The 21121-nt window shown below is 34.9% G+C and overlaps 1 protein-coding gene across 2 annotated transcripts in view; it reads right to left on the reverse strand.

Moving 5' to 3' along the window:
* Positions 1–18668: 18668 nt before the first annotated feature.
* unc80 (unc80, NALCN channel complex subunit) overlaps positions 18669–21121 on the reverse strand; it is a 380168-nt gene continuing 377715 nt past the window's right edge. For both annotated transcript variants that reach the window (XM_089101793.1, XM_089101792.1), the window contains one exon: positions 18669–20177. In XM_089101793.1, coding sequence (XP_088957919.1) covers positions 19266–20177 — 912 coding nt within the window. In that variant the 3' untranslated portion in view covers positions 18669–19265. The remainder of the gene's footprint in view (positions 20178–21121) is intronic.

Below are 21121 nucleotides of genomic sequence, written 5' to 3' on the forward strand. Positions count from 1 at the left end.
ATTGCAATTATATTCAGGAGGAGGGTCGCAAGCCCAACCGTCCCTAGGCCTGGGTTCTGATTAAAAAACCCTAGGTTGGGCTCCACCCAAACCAATGAGGTTGGATAGGCCCTGTTGGGAGCGATTAGTTAGGCGTTTAAGCCCCATATCCAGTGGCACGTGGTAAGAAAACAAAGTTTGCATCCTTCCGGCCGAGCTGGGATATTGCCGAGATGTATTATTGATAACTAGCACATATATAGTACCGTTTGCTTTAGTTTTAAAGCAAGATTTAATTTTAAACAATAATGGACAAATTTTATAACTAGTTGAAATACCCAATATTCCTAGAGACATAGTTACTGGACTGTACAACTATGGCTGTCTCAAAATTTTGATTGGATGTCCTCCGAAAATTAAAGGGCTTGGAAGGGAGGTGTTTGCCCTCCATTCACTTTTGACTCTTAAAAAGGGCATTCGAAATTTTAATTTCCAATCGAATTAGCTCCTTTAAAAGTTTCAAGGATATTGCTATCTATAATAGAGCGGCGATGCTTATAATATTGCTTATATACCCTTTTGAAAACCTGCATGCATATAGTCTTTTTGATTAATTGAAATTCCCTCTAAACGTTCCCTAAAAGTTACACCTTAATACCCTTACTGTCATTAGTTACAGTAATCGTAGTAGTTGTATTAATGGTATACACAAGGTGTCATCTGGCTAATTCATAATCCGCCACAACTTACCCTGAAAGCTCTAACTTAATAATGTAAACAGTTCTTGAGATATTGCTGTGTCACCGTTTTAAGAATCTACAGGCTCATAGTTCGTCTTGATTTAGTTCAACATTCACCTAAATATCAAACAGTTCGTGGTAACGAACTGTAAGTAAGGAGCGACCCGGCAATATGGTAACCGAAACTCTAGAAAACGGGTTTTTGATGCCAATAGATATATCAAAAGAATCAGATTTCAATGCTGATTTCAAATATATAACTTTCATCAAGTTTAGAGCTACCCATCAAAAGTTACGCGCCTGAGAAAATTTGGCTGATTTTCAAAAAAAGGGGGAAAGACCCCCTAAAAGTTCTAGAACCTTAATGAAAATCACACCATCATATTAAGCGTATCAGAGAACCCTACTGTAGAGGTTTCAAGCTCCTATCTACAAAAATGTGGAATTTTGCATTTTTTGACAGAAGAAAGATCACGGAGGCGTGGTTAGGTGGTTTTGTTGTTTTTTTTTGTTTGTTTTCCCCAGGGGTGATCGTATCGACCCAGTGGTCCTAGAATATCGTGGGAGGGCTCATTGGAACGGAAATTAAAAGTTATAGTGCCCTTTTTAAGTGACCAAAAAAAATGGAGGGCCACTAGTCCCCCTCCCACGCTTATTTTTTTACCAAAGTCACCCGATCAAAATTTTGAGATAGCCATTTTGTTCAGCAAGGTCGAAAATTTGATAAATATGTCTTTTGGGATGACTTAATCCCCCGAAGTACCCAGAGGGAGGGCTAAAAGATATGAACTTTACCCAATGTTAACATATAGTATTGGTTATTCGGAAGTATACAGAAGTTTTCAGGAGGTTTTTTTTCTGCTCGGGGGAGGTAAGGGTGGGACGGGGGTTATGTTGGAGGATCTGTTCATGAAGGAAGTTTTCATGGGGGAAGGGAAATCGCCATGAAGGGGGCGCCGGACTTGCCAGCATTATTTATTGGTTATTGGGAAGTATACAACCATTTTCAGGAAGGATTTTTTCTGGAGGGGGGCTAGAGGAGGGAGTTACTCTGGAGAATATTTCCGTGGAGGATGTTTCTTTGGGGTAAGGGACATTTCTATGAAGGGGGCGCCGGATTTCCAAGCATTATTTAAAAAACGATCAGAAATTAAATAAAAAAAAACCAAGTTTTTTCAACTGAAATGTAAGAAGGAATATTAGAACTTAAAACGAACAGAAATTATAACGTATGTGAGGGGGTTCTCCCCCAAGTCAATACCTCGTTCTTTACGCTACAGTTTTTTTTTAGTGCTTTCAAAAGAGCTATCTATTCTAATTAAACGGCCTTTGTGATTCAGAGGTTTGTGAATAAAATTTTTTTTTAACTTTTAACTTAAATAGCGTGTTATTTAATAAGGGCAGAACCCCCTCATATACGTAATAACATATACGTAATAAAAAAAAACAATAAAAAAACAAGCGATACGGCTCAATAGTAATCGAAACTTTTAAAAACGGAATTTTGATGTCAATAAATGTATCAAAAGAATGTGTTTATAATGCTGATTCTAAATATATAAATTTTATTAAGTTTAGTATTACTCATCAAAGGCAACAAGCCTGAGGAAATTTACTCGATTTTTTAAAGAGGGGGAAACATCCCCTACAAGTGGAAGAATTTTAATGAAAATCACAACGTCAGATTCAGCGTATCAGAAAACCCTATTACATAGGTTTCAAGCTCATATCTGCAAAAATCTGCAACTTTGAATTTTTGCCAGAAGAAAAATATACGAATATAGAAGTTAGTTACGTAAGTTAATTTGTAAAGACATTCATTTAGCAAAAGAAAAGTAAAATTTTTATGCAAATAAAAGCTGCATTAACTAAAAAACGATCAGAAATTAAATAAAAAAAACAAGTTTTTTAAACTGAAAGTAAGGAGCGACATTAAAACTTAAAACGAACAGAAATTATTCCGTACATGAAAGGGGCTGTCCCCTCCTCAACGCCTCGCTCTTTATTCCGTATATGAAAGGGGCTGTCCCCTCCTCAACGCCTCGCTTTTTACGCTAAAGTTTTTTATTGTTTTAAAAAAAAAATTGTGAGAAAGTCAAACTTTAGCGTAAAGAGCGAGGCGTTGAGGAGGGGACAGCCCCTTTCATATACGGAATAAAGAGCGAGGCGTTGAGGAGGGGACAGCCCCTTTCATGTACGGAATAATTTCTGTTCGTTTTAAGTTTTAATGTCGCTCCTTACTTTCAGTTTAAAAAACTTGTTTTTTTTATTGTAAGTTAAGATCAGTTGATGTGTAAAAAGGCAAAAACTATTCGTTTTGTCTTCCTTCTATACCCAAACAACGGTACTGGTGCATTATGCGGGCACCACGAAAGAAGTCAAGTTTTGTAAATGCTAATGAAATAAAATAAAATAGGATGAATATATAATAGTTTAGAAACAAATTTGGGCTATATATTTGCAGATTAGGGGGGCTGTCGGGGGTAAAGTATAGCATATATTAAGTACGTAACATAACCTAGGTACCTCCCCCCCTAAACTCCAAAAAACAGTCGTTTAAATATTGTAACTCATTGAGAAAACACGGCTTTGCAATCATTTATATATAGGGGTCTCTTACAAATAGCCCGTTTGACGGGTTTCATGACTGGTTTCCTTGATAAGTATATAGCGGTGCCCGCATAATGCACTAGTACCAATTTCACTTGAAAAGTTCACCCCACCGAAAAGTTCCCTTCCCATGAAAAATCCACCCCGTGGAATATCTCCCAAGCAAATCTCCCCCTCCCCACCCGAAAAATGTATGCATACTCTCCGATAACAAATACTATAAGTAAACAATGCGTAAATTTTATATCTTAAAGACCTTTACCCAGGGACTGTGGGAAGTCATGTTGTCTCCTAAAGCAAAGTTATTGGGTCTTTCAACTATGTTGAACATAATGACTCTCTCAAAATTTTGATTGGATAATTTTGAGAAAAACGGGGCGTGGGAGGGGGCCTAGTTGCCCTTCAATCTTTTGGTTGCTTAAAGAAGCCACTATATCTTTTAATTTCCGTTTGAATGATCCCTCTCCCGATGTTCCTGCGTCATTGGTTAAATACAATTACCCCTGGGGAAACAGAAAAAAAATTAATAAACAAACACGCATCCGTGATCTTCCTTCTTGCAAAAAAAAAATACAACAGTCTACATTTTTGCCATTACGAGCTTGAAACCTCTTAAGTTACTGAAATACAGTTACATGGTAAACTCCACAAATACCAGGGAAACGCCCACTGTAGGGTTTTCTGATACGTTGAATCTAATGGTTTGATTTTCATTACCTTTCTTTTTATACTTTTAGGGTGTGTTTCTCCCCTTTTTCAAAAGTCAGACAAATTTTCTTAGACTCGTAACCTTTGATGGATGACATTAACTAAATGAATCTTATATATTTGCAATCAAAATAATTAGCCAATTCTTTTGATATATCTTTTGATATCAAAGTTCTGTTTTTTAGAGTTTTGGTTACTACTGAGCCGTGTTGCCTCTTACCTATAGTTTGTTACCACGAACTGTTTGAAAGTCTGTATTCATTTCAATAACAAACACCACGTGTATTTTTGTTTCTACGTAACAATATAGGCAAATTCAACTTTTGAGATTTTCACGGGACGAATTAGCGAGGGAATAACTTTCCACAGAGAGCGAGAGGAGATTTCCAGCACGATTTATAAAAACGATCAGAAACTTAAATTTCCATATGAAGAAGGATAATTTTTTCAGGGAAAATTGCACTGGGGGAGTTTTTAACTACTGCAACAACTAATACTAACAATTCCTCACAGCGACAAGCCACCTGAGGCCAACATAGCTAACCACGCTCTTCCTCCATCTCAATCTATTTAAAGCTTCCCCCTTTACACTCTCCCAGGAATCTCTCATTTCCCTTAAATCTTTCCTTATCGTCAATATTATCACGACTCGGGAGGTGATTGTCATGATATCGCCAGTTCGGTAAGTAGATGAAATTGGATGCCGTGATAACATTAAATATCAAATAATATCCAATTTGTTGACTAAGACCTCAGAAACGCTATATTAAAACGTTAAGACGATTACTACTACTAGTACTACTACTACTAACAACTCACCTCAGAAACAATCTGCCTAAAACTAACAAAGTTGCGCATGCTCCTGCTCCGTCCTAATCTATTCTAAACCTCCCTCTTTTCACCCTCCCAGGAAACTCCAATTTCTGTTAAATCTTTCCTTACGACTCATCTCATCCCAGCTGAGGACGACCTGCTTTCCATTTAGCCTTAGACGGTATACCGAAAAGGACAATCTTTGGCAATTTGTCAAAAATTAATCCGCAGAATACATCCTAGCCATTTTAACCTTTCATTTATTATAGCCCTAGAAAGCGGGATTAAACCACACTTTTCGCACAGCCTACTGTTTGAAATACGATCAGTCAGTTTAGTACCTAAAACAATCCGTAGGCAATGTCTCTGGAAAAAATCTAACAGATCTTCCTCCGTTTTTCAGAGCAATCACATAAATCTTAACAGGTCTCAGAACCGATTCTCTTTAATAGCCTTTAAAATTCCCCGAGAACTAAAATTATTCCCGAAAATAAAATATGATTATACCTTTGTTAATTATCCGGGGGCGGGGTCAAGAAATAACAATAAAATTACTCTAGTTCTCGGGAACTTGAGAACTAAGGATTAGAATATCTTTTTTAATATTCCTCTGGATTAATTAAGGAAAAACTAAAAATAATTACCAAAATTAAGTATGTTTTTTTTAAACCACAAATTGACAGTACATACATCCGTAATGCCACTTAATAAATCATCTAAATAGTAAAATTGGCCATATATCTTTGTATATCAAATATATAAAAAATAAAACATGTAACAGGAAATTTGTCGTTAGGTATATTTATTATGGCTTTTTCAGGCAAATTTGGCCAAGTAAAAAATGATTTTGTTTTGCCTGATTTGACTTCTCCTGAAAAAAATTCAGACGCGACAGGCCACAACCAGGAGCAATTGTTACAAATTTCAACACATAATTAGCGCGGCGTTGACATCACACCAAATGAGTAATAACTAAAAATAAAATCAGAGAAGGCAAATCCCGAGCCTCTTGCATATCTGTATCTCTGTAATCCCAAAAATTTTGCCAAAAACCACAGATTTCCAATAACTTCATTTTTATCATTTTTGCACCCTTGGTTTTTCTCAATTATATTTTCTTTCTCCATATTCATATCCTCCTTTTGTCCATATCGATTCCACGGTTGATTGCAATCGTTTCAAAATCTGGTAAATCAAGACGAAATTTTTCATTCGTATCCCCCCCCCTTCATATCCAGTGCCAGTTAAAAAACATAAATAATGCAAGTATTTTTCCACATACAAAATGAAGTGTCTAAAATAAATAAAAAATTAAACCAGATTGGACTAGTTATCTTCCTTGGAACAGCCGGGATCGAACCACAACCATAAAGTTTCCAGGCGCGGCGTTATCCACTGCGCTGTTCCAAGGTGTCTTTTCCTGATATTCATAATATTTATGGAATGGATGTAGCTTCTCTTTGAGAGAAAATGGCGTTATATCCTTGAGAAATTACCGTCACAGCAGTCATTATATCACTCTTTACTTTCACATTTAAAATAGCCGAATGCGGTATAAGCCTTGAATTGGGGTTTGGAATTAGCACAAAAACTGGAATAAGCACATATTAAAGGCATTTCCACTATTCTCTAACACCCAAATGTGCAAATATATTAGGTGGGCAAATCTATGTTAGATAATATTATGTTATCTAATATAGCATATATATTAAATATATATGCAAATGTATCTTTTCATTTCATTGCGAATTTAAAATCTTTAAAATTACAATAAGCTTCCTGGCAAAGATAAGGTGGCTTCGGGCCAGCCCTCTTCAAATACTAAATTTTTGTACAAATTCTGGGCATCTCTTAATCAAATTATAAATTAAATTTTGAGTTTTATTATTGGTCCCCCTTGAATATTTTTTTAACTGTGCCCCTTTCCCCCGAGAAAAATCATAAATACGTGCCTGAAAAAGGTAATTATATATTGCCAAGTTATTTCAGGGAAAGAGACAAGCAAGAACATTATCGCATACTTCCATGTTAAAATGATTCCACTGGGTTGTTTTGTGAAGCAAAACGTAACGATTTTATTTCAACACACCACATATATAACTCTGCCTTTTTCTCGGTTGTTGCACTCACCTGTTGCTGATCTGTCAAATTTTGAGCGTATGAAAAGAATGCGAAATGTGATCTCTTCTATTTTGACATTTTAGAGAAATAAAAAGAACAAAACGTTTGAGCCACAACATTATTTACAGGTAACCTCTCAGTTTTTTTTATTATTCAACCATAGTCTGGATCATTTAGTTATTCCAGACGAAGCCAGTTAACATAGTCCTAGCGTATTTTTCGGATGACAGATGACAAGAAAGCCAAAAATCGTGCAAACAAGATACGGTTCTTTCCCCAATGAGGTGATAAGAGGTCATAAGAAAGGATCTTAAAGAACTTGGAATCTTGTGGGAGGGATAGACGATCAAAGCTTCGAACATATTGGGTTAGAAGAGGAGCATATGCTATTATGCTGGCCTCAATTGGCTTGGCACTGCAATGGCTTGTTATTAGTAGTAGAAGTACTGAGAAGATCTCTTTACCCATGTGTTAAAAGTTAGAGGATAAAGAAACTGAAGTCTTAGAAAAAATAGGGGATATAATTTCTTATGAAAAAAAAACTCCATATGAAGTAACACAGTGTTGTACTGCAGTTACCTGACAACACAGCTGAAAATCGTGTTTTCTGTCCCCCACCTCCCCCTTTTGAGCCAAACAAAATACAGGTCGTCCCCCAATGAGATGGCACGAGCTCATAAGGCTAATATTATCCCTTTATCTATGCGTCAAATTGCCAAGGACTGTGAAAATGAAGTCTTCGAAAAATTGGAGAAAACGGAAATATAAATCTTTAAGAAAAAATCCTTAAGCAGTTGCGCAGTTTTTGGTAAAAGAGGGTGCCCAATTTGAAAACAAGAAAAGTAGGTAAAAAATTAGCAAGCAATAAGTTATAAAGATATGATGTCAAACGGGTAAAGAAAATGTAAATCCTCGAATCATTTAATGTTTTAATTTTACTGACAAAAGGGGTTGCCAAATTTAACTAGTTTCCATTACTTATTTATTTTTACGGTTCAACGTGGCAGCAGTGACGAAACCTTCTTAAAAAATCTAAGAAGTTTTAAATTGGTAATGTTTGAATTTACTGACGAAAAAAGTTGCCAAAATTAACTAGTTAGTTTTGCTTATGGGTTTTTACGGTTCTTAGATCTATTATGTTCTTCGGCAACTATGGGAAAAAGGGTGTTTTTAATTAGGTGCCCCTAGTACTTAAACTAAATTATTAACACGATTTTAAAGCTAAATGACTAACAAGTTATAAACAGGGCAATTTGCACAAATCTCAAGATGTAACTTCATTCAAATATTAGTAAAGATTACCGATTGTTTCACATTCATTCCGCAGACTTTGTTGAAAAAAAAATAGACTGGTTTCCTATAGTTGCATGGTATATTATTTCTAGAAAAAATTCAACTGGTTTTAAAACATTATGTGTGAAATTTTAAGCCAATAAAAGAACGTACATTTTTGAGTTTTGAGACTTTTTACAAGCCGTCCTTGTTTTTGTTTGTGGCGTAAACTACCAGATACCGAGTGAAAACAACTTCGACTTTGAACAATTCTTTCCAATTCTCAGAAAAATGTTTGAGCTTTTAGTTTTTTTAAAAAAGCTTCCTATTCTAATTAAATGGCCCTTTTGTTTCAAAAGCTGTTCTTAAGAAATTGGGAAAAACAGTCAAACTTTAGCATAAACAGTAAGGTATTGAGGAGGGGGCAATCCCTTAATATACGGCAAATTTTCTGTTCACTTGGAGCTCTAATGTTGCTCCTTACTTTCAGTTAAAAAACGTATTTTTTGTTTTTAAATTCTGATCATTTTTCAAATAATGCCGGTAAACGTTGCTTACCCTCAGTGAAATATTCTCCCCCTCTGTCACGGGAGACTTATTCGTAAAAATTTCCTCTCCCATAAAATATATCCTCCTCCCCCCCCCCCGTAAAATTTCCCTTCAGATAGTTCCATCCTTGCTGAAAATTCGCACTCCCCTCCCCCCCCTAAAACTTCTTGCGGACGATTTAGCTTGAAAAATTCTTTCTAGCATACTTTTATTTAAAAAAGACTAATTTTAATCGTTTTCTCAATCACTCTGGAAATCCTCCCTTCCGTGGAATTTTTTTTCCAGAAATCCCAGCACGCTGAAAATAGATCCTGGATAATTCCCCCGGAACATCTCCACATGCAGAATTGAGTTGACAAAGAGAAAGTGAGACAATTAAAAATAATTTTGCATAGAAATTCTATCAAATCCCCCCCCTGTAAAATTTCCCCTGGAAAATTTAACCTAAAAAATCCCCCCCCCAACGAAAATACTCCCTATGAAGACCCACCCCAAACACAAAATCTCCCCCACCCAAAAATTGCTTTATACTTCCTAATAACAAATATTATATATAAGTAATAGGCAAATTTCATAACTTACAAGCCTCTCTCGACGGACTCTGAGGAGTCATTTTACTCCTTAAGACACAGTTGAAGGATCTTTCAACTCTCAAATTTTTGGGTGATATAGCTCTCTCAAAATTTTTATTGGACAATTTTGAGGGAAAGGGGAGTGAGAGAGGGCTAGTCACCCTCCGATCTTTTTGGTAACTTAAATAAGGCACTGGAACTTTTAATTTCCGTTCAAATGCACATTCTTCCGATCTTCTACGACCAATATTTCAGTATGATTATCCCTGGAAAAAAATAATAAACACGTATCCGTGGTCTTTCTTGTGGCAAAAAATGATAAGCTGAATCTGATAGTGTGATTTTCTTTAAGATTCCTTGAATTTCAGGGTGTTTTCCTCCTATTTCAAAAATCACGCGTTTTTTTTTCTGGCTCGTAACTTTTGTTTGGTAATACTAAACCTCACATATCTTACATACTCAGAATCGACATAATAACCTTGTTATTTTTATGTATGTATTGATGTCAAAATTCAGTTTTTATAGTTCCGGTTACTAATGGTTGTATTGGTTGAATTATTTTTTTTTTTATCGATGAAAGTAAAATAAAAATCAACAATAAGGTTCCTCTGTGATGTGCATAATTTACAAACTTATTTTAAATACAGTTTGCAATTTAGCACTTGTAGGTAATAAAAGTCAACTATAAATACATTATCGTACTAAATAAGTAACCAGTATATGCTGTATCTGTCCTAATGTCTAGAAGAAGGTCCTAAAATTTTGATTCACACTGAATACTCGCCCCCGACATACTCTACCCCAAATCTCTCAAGCAATTCCCCACTAGACAAGTCCATTCTAAATTAGAAATAATTGAGTTGCGTGGATAAATATGAGCTTCCTAAAACAAGACACAATATAGCTTCCATTATCTTATTGCAATCTAGGTCTTATCACAATCCATATTGAGAATATTTTTACTTTTGTAGTAGCTGATTTGTGACCAGTATGTTTTTCAGTTATTTTGTTGGCTTACTTTTTGGTATGTTTCAACTATTATTAGATATGTTTCAGTTAGTTTGATATGCTACTGTATGTTTCCGTTATTATGTTTTCAGTGTGTATGTTTACTGTATGTTTCAGTTCCTGTATGTTTATGTTATGTCGTCAACATTGTCATAGACTTTTTTATAATTGCTTAGTGGGACAGGGTTATTAAAGCTTACAGTATTTTGGTACTAATAAATAAACAAATAAATAAATTATAATAACCAGAGTGTTCAAATCGATGGGTCATCAAACCAGCTTTATTTCTAGCAATTCATTACTTCTTCTAGAATAGACATTGTCTCATTTTATTAATAGGATAAAACACAGCTGTCCTACATTCCTCGTCCACCTTGATTGAGATGATACCAACAGGCATTTCGGAAACTCATTTTTTAGATCTCTAGAATTTCCTAATGAAATAATATGTCAGTTTAATATGTAAGAGCCAATTTAGCAAGAAAAATTGGCTATGTAAATACGTTACCCATGGCATTTATGGTCGGAGAACGTATCATAGACAAGAACAAGAGATATTCAAAAATTACGAAAGGGATCTTGAGGAGGAAGAAATTTGGAAGTTTCAGCACTTTCAACATAGTTTGCCAAGAAAGAAGACGTATACGTGGGGATGAATAAATCAATTCTATGAATAGAGAGTCAAGTAAAAAGTATCAAATTTTTGGCAAGTTCTGCCTATCGTTGACCTTCAGCTGCAATGGATTGTGAACAATGTAGGCTATATAGAAAATAGCGTCTGCTATTTGAAAGTTTTTACGTTTTCAGTCGCTATAGCAACATAATAAGAATCAGGACGAAGAGCCCCCAAAAAAATTAATGCCCGTATATAGGTCAAATTAAGTGTTTAATAAATAGACTTATTGGATTGGGTTCATCTGTTTCGGACGCTCCGTTCAATTGATAAAATTAATTTACATTTATTTTATGTAGTGTGTATAATTTGTTATGCACGAAGATATTTTGGGAGGAAGGACATTAGATTGAGGTGAGGAGGGTTTAAAAAATACAAGAAACGCACAAAATACAAGAAATTGTAAAATATGTCAAGAAATATATAAAAATTCAATATTGTTAGGAGGGGCAAATTAAAACTAAAACCCCCTTCTCCTTTTTTCACTTGCCTACAAAATATCATCAAGTTCTTCGCGAAAAACTGTTGCCACATCAAAGGACATAATCGAAAAAACTTTTTGGGGCTTAGAACTTCCAAAATAGGCATAGTAACAACCTGATATGTCATGCGATAAGCTTTAAGAAATATTCAGTAGCAGCTTACTTAGAAATCAATAGAAAAAACAAGCATTATTCGACAAAAAGCTTCGATATTACAATAGATTATACATTTTTGATGATCAATGTAACAATGATTCTTGCACAAAATTAAAGGCAGTCACAACGACAATGGGAGAGAGTTTGGAATTTGCTGTTATTATATTCTTGTCAAACAGTTCGTGGTAACGAACTGTAAGTAAGGAGCGACCCGGCTCAATGGTAACCGAAACTCTAAAGAGCGGAATTTTGATACCAATAGATAACATCAAAAGAATCAGATTTTAATTATGGTTTCAAATATATAAGTTTCATCAAGTTTAATCTTACCCATCAAAAGTTAAGTGCCTGAGAAAATTTGGCTGATTTTCAAAAAAGGGGGAAAGACCCCCTAAAAGTTCCAGAACCCTAATGGAAATCACACCATCATATTCAGCGTATCAGAGAGCCCTACTGTAGAGGTTTCAAGCTCCTATCTACAAAAATGTGGAATTTTCCATTTTTTGCCAGAAGAAAGATCACGGATGCGTGTTTATTTGTTTTTTTTTTTTCTTTTCCCCAGGGATAATCGTATTGACCCAGTGGTCCTAGAATATCGTAGGAGGGCTCATTGGAACGGAAATTAAAAGTTCTAGTGCCCTTTTTAAGTGACAAAAAAAATGGAGGGCAACTAAGCCCCCTCCCACACTCATTTTTTTTCAAAGTCACCCAATTAAAATTTTGAGATAGCCATTTTGTTCAAAATAGTCGAAAATCTAATAAATATGTTTTTTAGGATGACTTAGTCCCCCAGAGTTCCCAGGGGAAGGGCTACAAGTTATGAACTTTGCCCATTGCTTACATATTGTATTGGTTATTGGGAAGTATAGACATTTTCAGGAAGGATTTTTTTTCTGGTGGGGGGGGGGGCTGGAAGAGGGATTACTCAGGAGAATCTTTCCGCGGAGGATGTTTCTTTGGGGTAAGGGACATTTCTATGAAGGGGGCGCCGGATTTCCAAGCATTATTTAAAAAACGATCAGAAATTAAATTTAAAAAAAAAACAAGTTTTTTCAACAGAAAGTAAGAAGCAACATTAGAAATGAAAACGATCAGAAATTATTACGTATATGAGGGGGTTCTCCCCCAAGTCAATACCTCGCTCTTTACGCTACAGTTTTTTTTAGTGCTTTCAAAAGAGCTATCTATTCTAATTAAACGGCCTTTGTGATTCAGGGGTTTGTGAATTAATTTTTTTTTTAACTTTGAACGTAAAGAGCGTGGTATTGACTAAGGAGAGAGCCCCCTCATATACGTAATAACATACATGTAAAAAAAAAAAAAAAAAAACAAGGGATACGACTCAATAGTAATCGAAACTTTTAAAAACGGAATTTTGATGTCAATAAATGTATCAAAAGAATGGGCTTATAATACTGATTCTAAATATATAAATTTTATTAAGTTTAGTATTACCCATCAAAGGCTACGAGTCTGAGAAAATTTGCCAAATTTTTTAAAGAGGGGGGAAACATCCCCTACAAGTGAAAGAATTTTAATGAGAATCACACCGTCAGATCCAGCTTATCAAAAAACCCTATTACATAGGTTTCAAGCCTATATCTGCAAAAATCTGCAACTTTGTATTTTTTGCCAGAAGAAAAATATATGAATATAGAAGTTCGTTACGTAAGTTAATTTGTAAATTACGCCAGAGCCAAACTTAGAGACAGCCATTTAGCAAGAGAAAAGTAAAAATTTTATGCAAATTTGGTTTACTTATTCAATGACGGTGAGCCAAAATAAAAGCTGCATTAACTAAAAAACGATCAGAAATTAAATAAAAAAAACAAGTTTTTTAAACTGGAAGTAAGGAGCGACATTAAAAATAAAACATAAAATATTTTAGGCCTTTTATTCAAGTCGTGGGCCCATAAAAACTGACTTGAAATTAACTACACTTTCGTACTATTTAAAAAAAATTTATTTTTTAAAACAATAAAAAAATTTCGCTTGCAGATCAAAGCGCGTTAGCGGAACACGTCTCAGACAAATAAAAACTAATCTATCTTCGTTTTAATTTTTGATGTCGCTCCTTACTTTCAGTTTAAAAAACTTGTTTTTTTTATTTAATTCCTTGAAAGCTTCACCTTAATGCCTTAGCTTGCGTAGTAGCAATAGTTGTAGTAGAATGAGTTGCATGATGCACATAGCACCTTTGATTTTCTTCAATATACCGTTCAACACACGCCGAAAGTTTCACCTTAACATCATAAACCATTCCTAAAGCATTGCTTATACGTTCTCTTGACAACTTATATGGGCACAGTATGTTTCGATATAGTTCAATACAGTTTCAATATTTCCCATTTTTTTTTGCCTCAATACAATTAGCTTTATTAGAAGTAGTAACCGTAGTAACAGTAGTAGCAGTTTTAGTAGCAGCAATAGAAGTAATAGTGGCAGTAATAGTAGCTTTAGTAGCGGTAGCAGAAGTAATAGTAGTATCATTAATAGTAGTAGTAGTAGTTTGAGTAGAACCAATAGCATTAGGAGGCAAAAATTGTCTTTTGGTTAGTTCAACTTCCCCAACAACAAGCCCTGCAAGTTTTAACTTCACACACTAAGCTTTTCCTAAGATACTGCTTATACATCCTTTTGACAACCTGTATATAGACGGCGTAATGCGATTCAGTTCACCTTTCCCCCGCAATATTCCCTGAAAATTTCACCTTCATACCCTTAGGCATGGTTGTAATAGCAGTCACAGTAGTAGCATAGTATTATTAATACTACTTGTAGTATTAATAGTAATAGCACTAGTGGCAGCAGTAGCATTAACATGTTGCCTTTGGTCGGTTGAATATCCCTCTCATCAAGTTCTAGAAGTTTCAACTTAATACAATTAGCCGTTGCTATGACACTGGCGATATATCCTTTTGATAATCTGTATATTCATATACTTTCTATAATTTTCATGTTAATGCTCTTAGCCTTACAAGTAGTAGCAAAAACAGTAGTAGTCGGAGTAGTAATAGTAGTTGTAGTAGTAAATGTAGCAGTGGTAACAGTATTAGTGGTATGTAGTGTGAACTTATTGCCTGTTGGCCAATTGGTCTTCCCCTTTAAGCATTCCCTGAAAGTTCCAAATCAATATCCGAAATCCATTCTTGAGATACGCCCTTTTGACAAAACATTCTCTGAAAGTTCCAACTTAAAACCCAAATCGATTCTTGAGATAAGCCCTTTTGACAATCTGCATACACATAGTGTGTTTAACTTAGTTCAAATTCCCCCTTAATATTCTGTCAAATTTTCATCTTCATATGCATAGCCTTAATTGTACTAGCATTATAGTGATAGTTGTAGTAGAAGGAGCAGTAGTAGCAATAATAGTGCTGTATTAGTAGTAGTATAACAGTAGTAGCAGCAGTACTAATAGCGGTAGTAGCAGGCACATGTTGTCTTTTGGTCAGTTGAAAACCCCCCTCATGATGCCCCAAAAGTTTCGTCTTGATACACTAAACCATTTCAAAAATATTGCTGATACGCTTGTAACAGAAATCTGTATGCACATAATATGTTTTGATTTATTTCAACTATCCCTTCAACATTTCCTCAGATGTTCGTGTTTTGATTTATTTCAAGACTCCCCTCAACATTCTCTGAAGAACTCACCTGAATGCCCTTTGTCTTTTTGGAAAATAAAGGTCAAACATGCCCACGTTTCTCAATAACCTAAACTATATGTAAATAATAGACGGATTCCCTAACTTACAGCCATTGCCCTTAGAGCTGTGCAGGGGGGGGGGTGACCTCTTCAAAGACATAATTACTGGAACTTTCAACAGTGGTGAACAAAACGGCTGCCTCAAAATTTTGGTTGGATGTTTTGAGAAATAAAGAGCGCGGGGGGCTGGTTTGCCCTCCAATTATTTTTGACTCTTAAAAAGGGCACTAGAATTTCCAATTTCCAATCAAATGAACTACATCCAAAGTTTATACACCACCCACTCCAAAAAGAACCTTATAAGCCCCAGATAATAAATTAAAATCCTTGCCCCTGGTCTCTGGGGAGTTGTGTCAAGCCTGGAAGCATTGTTATATGTTCTATTGACTATTTTGAACAAAATGGATATCTCTCAATTTTGATCAGACTGGTTTGGGGAAAGAGGGTCTCGGCAGGGGGGGGGGCTAAATGCCCTTAAAATCACGTTTGACTCTTAAAATGAAAATATAATCTTACATTTCCAATCAAATGAGGCTCCTCTACAGTTTATATGACCACTCCTTCCATTAAAACCTTAAATGCCCTTGGGGCAACTTACAATCCTTGCCCCAGGCTCTGAAGGGTTGTGTCAACCCCAAAATCCTTGTTATATGATCTTTGGACTATTTTGGACAAAATGGCTATCTCAACATTTCAATCATATGCATTTAGGGAAAAATAGGATGTGGAGTGGGGCTAATTGCCCTCAGATCATATTTGGCTCTTAAAAAGGACACTAGAACTTTCAATCTCCAATTAGATGAGCTCCTTTCGAAGTTTCTACGACAACTCCTTCTATATGAAGTGTCATGGTCTGAAAAAAAAACAAACAAGAAAAATAAATAAATAATACATTGTGCACACATTGTTCTTTACTTCGGCAGCGCTATTGCGCTACCTATGATTTGCTCTTTTTGAGTTTTAATTATTATAATAATTTATTTCTGCATTGTATATGCTCTTTGGACTATTTTGAAAAAAATGGCGGAAATGAACGGAATCTCAAAATTGAATGGATTGGGTGTGTTTGGAGAAATAATAGGGGTGGGCGGAGGCAGGCTGCTCTCTAACCACTTTTTACTCTTAAAAACGGCAGTAGAGCTTTCAATTTCCAATCAAATGAGCCCCCCTTTCAAAGTTTCTACGACAACTCCTTCTATGCCTAGTGCCTTGGCCAGAAAAAAAAACACGTTGTGTCCACATAGCTCTTTACTTTAGAAGTGCTATTGCGCTGCTTATGATACCATTCAAAGAAGGACCTTCATTAAAGCTCGTATATCGGCCAAAACACACGCTTATTCATAATCTATAAAATTGAGGACTAAAGAGATCTGATGGCTCAGGTACTTCTTAATTATTAACCTAAAAGTGAAAATTTGGCCCACGTCTCCTCTCCCTCCCTAAAACCACATTTTTCATCTATTAAAACTTGAGCGATTTCATCTCTAAGTCTAGAAAGTATCACCATACTAAGTGATTTTATCCAAGGCCTCCACTTCACACCCCCTTAGTTCCTATTTTAATGCCTTTTCCGCATTCTTTACATTCCTCTTATTTTCATATGATTTGTAACTCAGATACTTCTTGTATAACACTTCCTCTCTATTAAACATAAAGCCTTTTCACTAATATTCGTAGCTGCGTTCCTATATTTCTTCCCTAAGACACCATCACTAACTTCACAAATCATTTTCTTAAAAGTATTCCATCCATTTTCTACATTGCAAAATTTTAGACTCTGTAGTTTGATGTCAGACTGTTCCTCGAAAGTTTCTCTCAAATTCTAATCTTGGAATCTACCAACATCATAACTTTCCAGAAGATAGTTATCCATCCTAGATTTCAGCTTTAGATTAACTCTAGACATACTCTAGACATACGTACTTTAAGCTCATAGAGTGAGCTTAAACTATACATTTTTATATGAAATTATCAAAGTTTATTTTTACCTCTGTGTAAAACAGGAATAAATGACGATTACCTCATTTAATATTTCCTTACTAAATTATGTACAATGAAAAACCGAGTTCAAAATAAAGCATCTGACAAATCAAATTGAAATAATATTGTTGGGATTGAAACGCTCTGATTTAAAAATAAGTATTCCTTAATTATTAAGGAAGACGCGCAACCTCTTTTGTCTTGGAAAACACGTCATGGCTCAGATCTCTGTGAATTATTTTGATGTTAGCTAACAGAAGTCTTCTTGGTATGAGATAAAAAATTAGTCACACCCAGAATTTTGCAGTTACAAAAATTATTGTTTTTACTTTGGCAAATTAAGTAAGAATTTAATGAACACAATCAAAGTACTGGAATAGGTAAACACTGACTTCTGTTCAACAGCTTTATAAATTATGAAAAGATTGAAGCCTTTCAACTGTAACTTGTCACTTTCAATTATAGATAAAATCTCCGTCTAAACTTCATCTTCCTGATTTATTACTATTACACAGTAATTCATGAAGTTGACAATTTGAAGAAAACTGTATGAGAATATTACAAGAAAATATAATAGAATATTATAGTATGCCTTTATGTTTTTTATACTGAACGCTTTAGTATTTAAGTGATAGTTGGAAAATTTTTTGCACATCTAGTGATAAACACTTTATAAAATTTTCTCAAGTTTAAGCTCTTCAAAATTTTACAAATAAAGCACTTGAATTACAAATACTTCAATCAGTATCACTGCGGACAACAGGCAAGTAGCCGAGATATTGATAAGAAAGGGGTCCACTTTATATGCCTTGTACCGATGTAAGAGCTCAGATATTATTTTTAGGAAATATTCTATTCTCAATACAAAGTTAAGAACGAATTAAAAGAAAATAAAAAGCTAAATATAACTACGAATAGAAAATGAAAATACTTTTACCCTTGGGCCCATCTTAGGTCGCAGTGGCGCCATTAGGAGGAGGATTGGTATTTCAATAGGATCTTGAAAATTACATATTTTTCAGGCATTGCCATTGTTTTTTTTCACTTTCATTTAAATAATTGAAAAAAAAAATAAAAAAAATAATTTGCCCCACTTTGAAAAATAATTTAAAAAAAGATTTGAAAAATAAATTGTGTCCTCCCTAAGAAAGTTCTGCGAATTGACATCAGTGTTAGGTCGCAGAAAAATCGGGGTTTGAGGCATTGAATTATCTAAAAATTAGCTATATTTACATCTTTTTTGAAAATATAGCCTCAAGCTACACACTTACTTTGAAGATAATCATAAAATATGATCATTTCTCGTTTATTTAAATATTTTTAAACATGAACAACATCTGTATAACAAGTAACATTCACAGAGGAAATGGACATTTCAATAATTTTTCACCTTCTCGATTCTTTGGAACAAATTCAGCTGAAGGTAGCTGTTAACTAACCAGTTCTTTCAGAGTGCACTGAATTAGCCTTTTTTATTTTTTGTATTCACGCTATGGCCACTAAAATGAAAACTTCACTCTGGTTAAGTATATAGGTAATTCACACTTAGTAAAAAACGAAGCAGAATCGAGGCTAAAAACCATCAACGGTGCAAAAAAGTAAGTAACTTCACTTAAGCTGGGATAGTCAGCCAGTTTTGACCTTTTTTTTCCACATTGAAAGCACAAAAAGTTTTAGCAAACAATTCATCCAAAAAGTTTTAGCAAACAATTCATCCAGAACAGAGAAAGTCTACTAAATTTTGCTGCCAAAAATCGGAGACAGAAAAGTTGTAAATCATTGGGTTTCAACCCCACTATTTTCTCATTGCCAACGTGCAGTTGCATCCTTTTTGTAACTTCCTGTGCATAAATAGTCTAAAGTCTGCTTTTAGCTATTTTCTTTTATTTTCCATTAAATCAATGTATCTTCCTCATCCAGGGAAGTTCGAAAGCCACCCAAGAGATTTCGACTTCCAATTTCTCTAACATTTTCCACACTTTCAATATCCTCAACTTCAACAGGTATTATCCTTACACGGGGACCTCCACTAATCTCTTCCAGATTACCAAGCAATGGTTGCAAACTTTCAGATTGGAATGAGCGAGATGTTTCAAAGCTTGGTTGAAATTTCGTAGTATGCTCAAACAGGAGTTCCTCAAAGGCATGCTTTAATCCTTGTTGAGAAGTGGATGGCCTTAAATTGTCTTCAACATATGTAATAACACGTGGACTTGCTTGATCTTGGAGCCTGGCAGGTCTGCTACTCTGACTTTCCAAACAAGAATTTAAAGATCTGAGTTTCACATCTAACATTCTTTGGTCATGCTTTACCTCCTTCAGGGAAGTAATACCGTTACTGGGAATTAATAATGAAGTCATGCTGTCTTCAAGTGTTTCATAAATTGGACCTTCTGTTTCATTAGCTCTGTGGATTGAAAAATCCATCTCTTGAGCTGCAACAGAATCTTCTTCTGGAGAGCTCAGTTGCTCTTCAATAATTACGTCATCTACATTTATGAGTAAAGGAGTCACTTTGATAACGTCTGATACCCCGTATGCAGGGGATTTGCTCCTTATGCCTTGTGAGCGTTCAGACATATACTCAATAAAAGGCTCTAAGAATTGGCGTGAGTCTCTCCTAGTTGAAGCGTCAGCCCAGTTGAGAGCTTCTGAAGAATTATTACGCTGTCCAGACTCAAGACGAGAGGCGCTGCCCGGAACTTGAAGCCATTGAAATTGACCAGCTTCGTCTGGCAGATATGATTTTGATCCCGGTGTCATAAGCGGCGTATCCCGCGATGGATCTAGTTCAATATGTGAGACCTAGAAAAAGATAAGTAGAAAAATAGAGACAATCAATCTCTTATAATATCTTGAAAATATTTGAACTTTTCTACAGATAAAGAAGATGAAAGAAAATTCAACCATGAACAACGCAAACGAACTAAATCGCTTGACCAGGTTTATTCAAAGAGCTACTAGATATTCTTTCGACCAGGTTTTCTATTAAGTGGATCTTGAAATAGTTGCAAACAAAAACCAAAGAGAGAAACAATATACTGAGGAAACGGAAACATAAATAGCAAGAATGGAAACTGTATAAATAACAAAACAAAAAACTTGATAAATTAACAATAACAGGTAAAAAGAGATCTAAATTTTCTATCTCCACTAATCTGATTATTGGTTAGAATGCAGCGAATGAAAACAATGAAGGGGGAATAGAAAGGATTTTAATTTTTCGATTGTTTCTTGTGAAGCTGAGCAGAATTTTTATTTTTTTTGCTGCTGAGAAACATGTAACTTTCAAATTAACCTTTGGTTCAAACACAAAGATCATATTCAAGTTCAAAGAGCTAAAAAAAGGTTAAAAGTGAGAAAAGCGAAACTTTCATTCTTACTCCACTCTGTTTTCTGAGATATGGTTTTGACTCCCAAATTAATATTCTTGTTTTTTAATACTTGGTTTTTGTGTTTTTGGTAAAGCGGTAGTTTTCTATAATCATACAGACATAGGGAAATATCATCAGTTGGTTTACTTGCACTAGTTTTATCGATATATGTTAGATTAATTAAAAAATTTGCTTCCACAAAATTAGTTTTTCAAAGAGAAGTACAGAACTCCATTAAACCAAAAATTAGCAAAAATAGAATCAAATAATCTACCAAGCGTAAAACTACCCCAAATCAGCATCGATAAATAAATTAAACACAAAACGAACAGAAATTACAATAAATAACCGAGTTAAACTCAAAACGAGCAAAAA

Source organism: Artemia sp. Qi Xiang Cuo, chromosome 15 (assembly GCF_049724085.1).
Source record: "Artemia sp. Qi Xiang Cuo chromosome 15, ASM4972408v1, whole genome shotgun sequence".
Lineage (NCBI taxonomy): Eukaryota > Metazoa > Arthropoda > Branchiopoda > Anostraca > Artemiidae > Artemia > Artemia sp. Qi Xiang Cuo.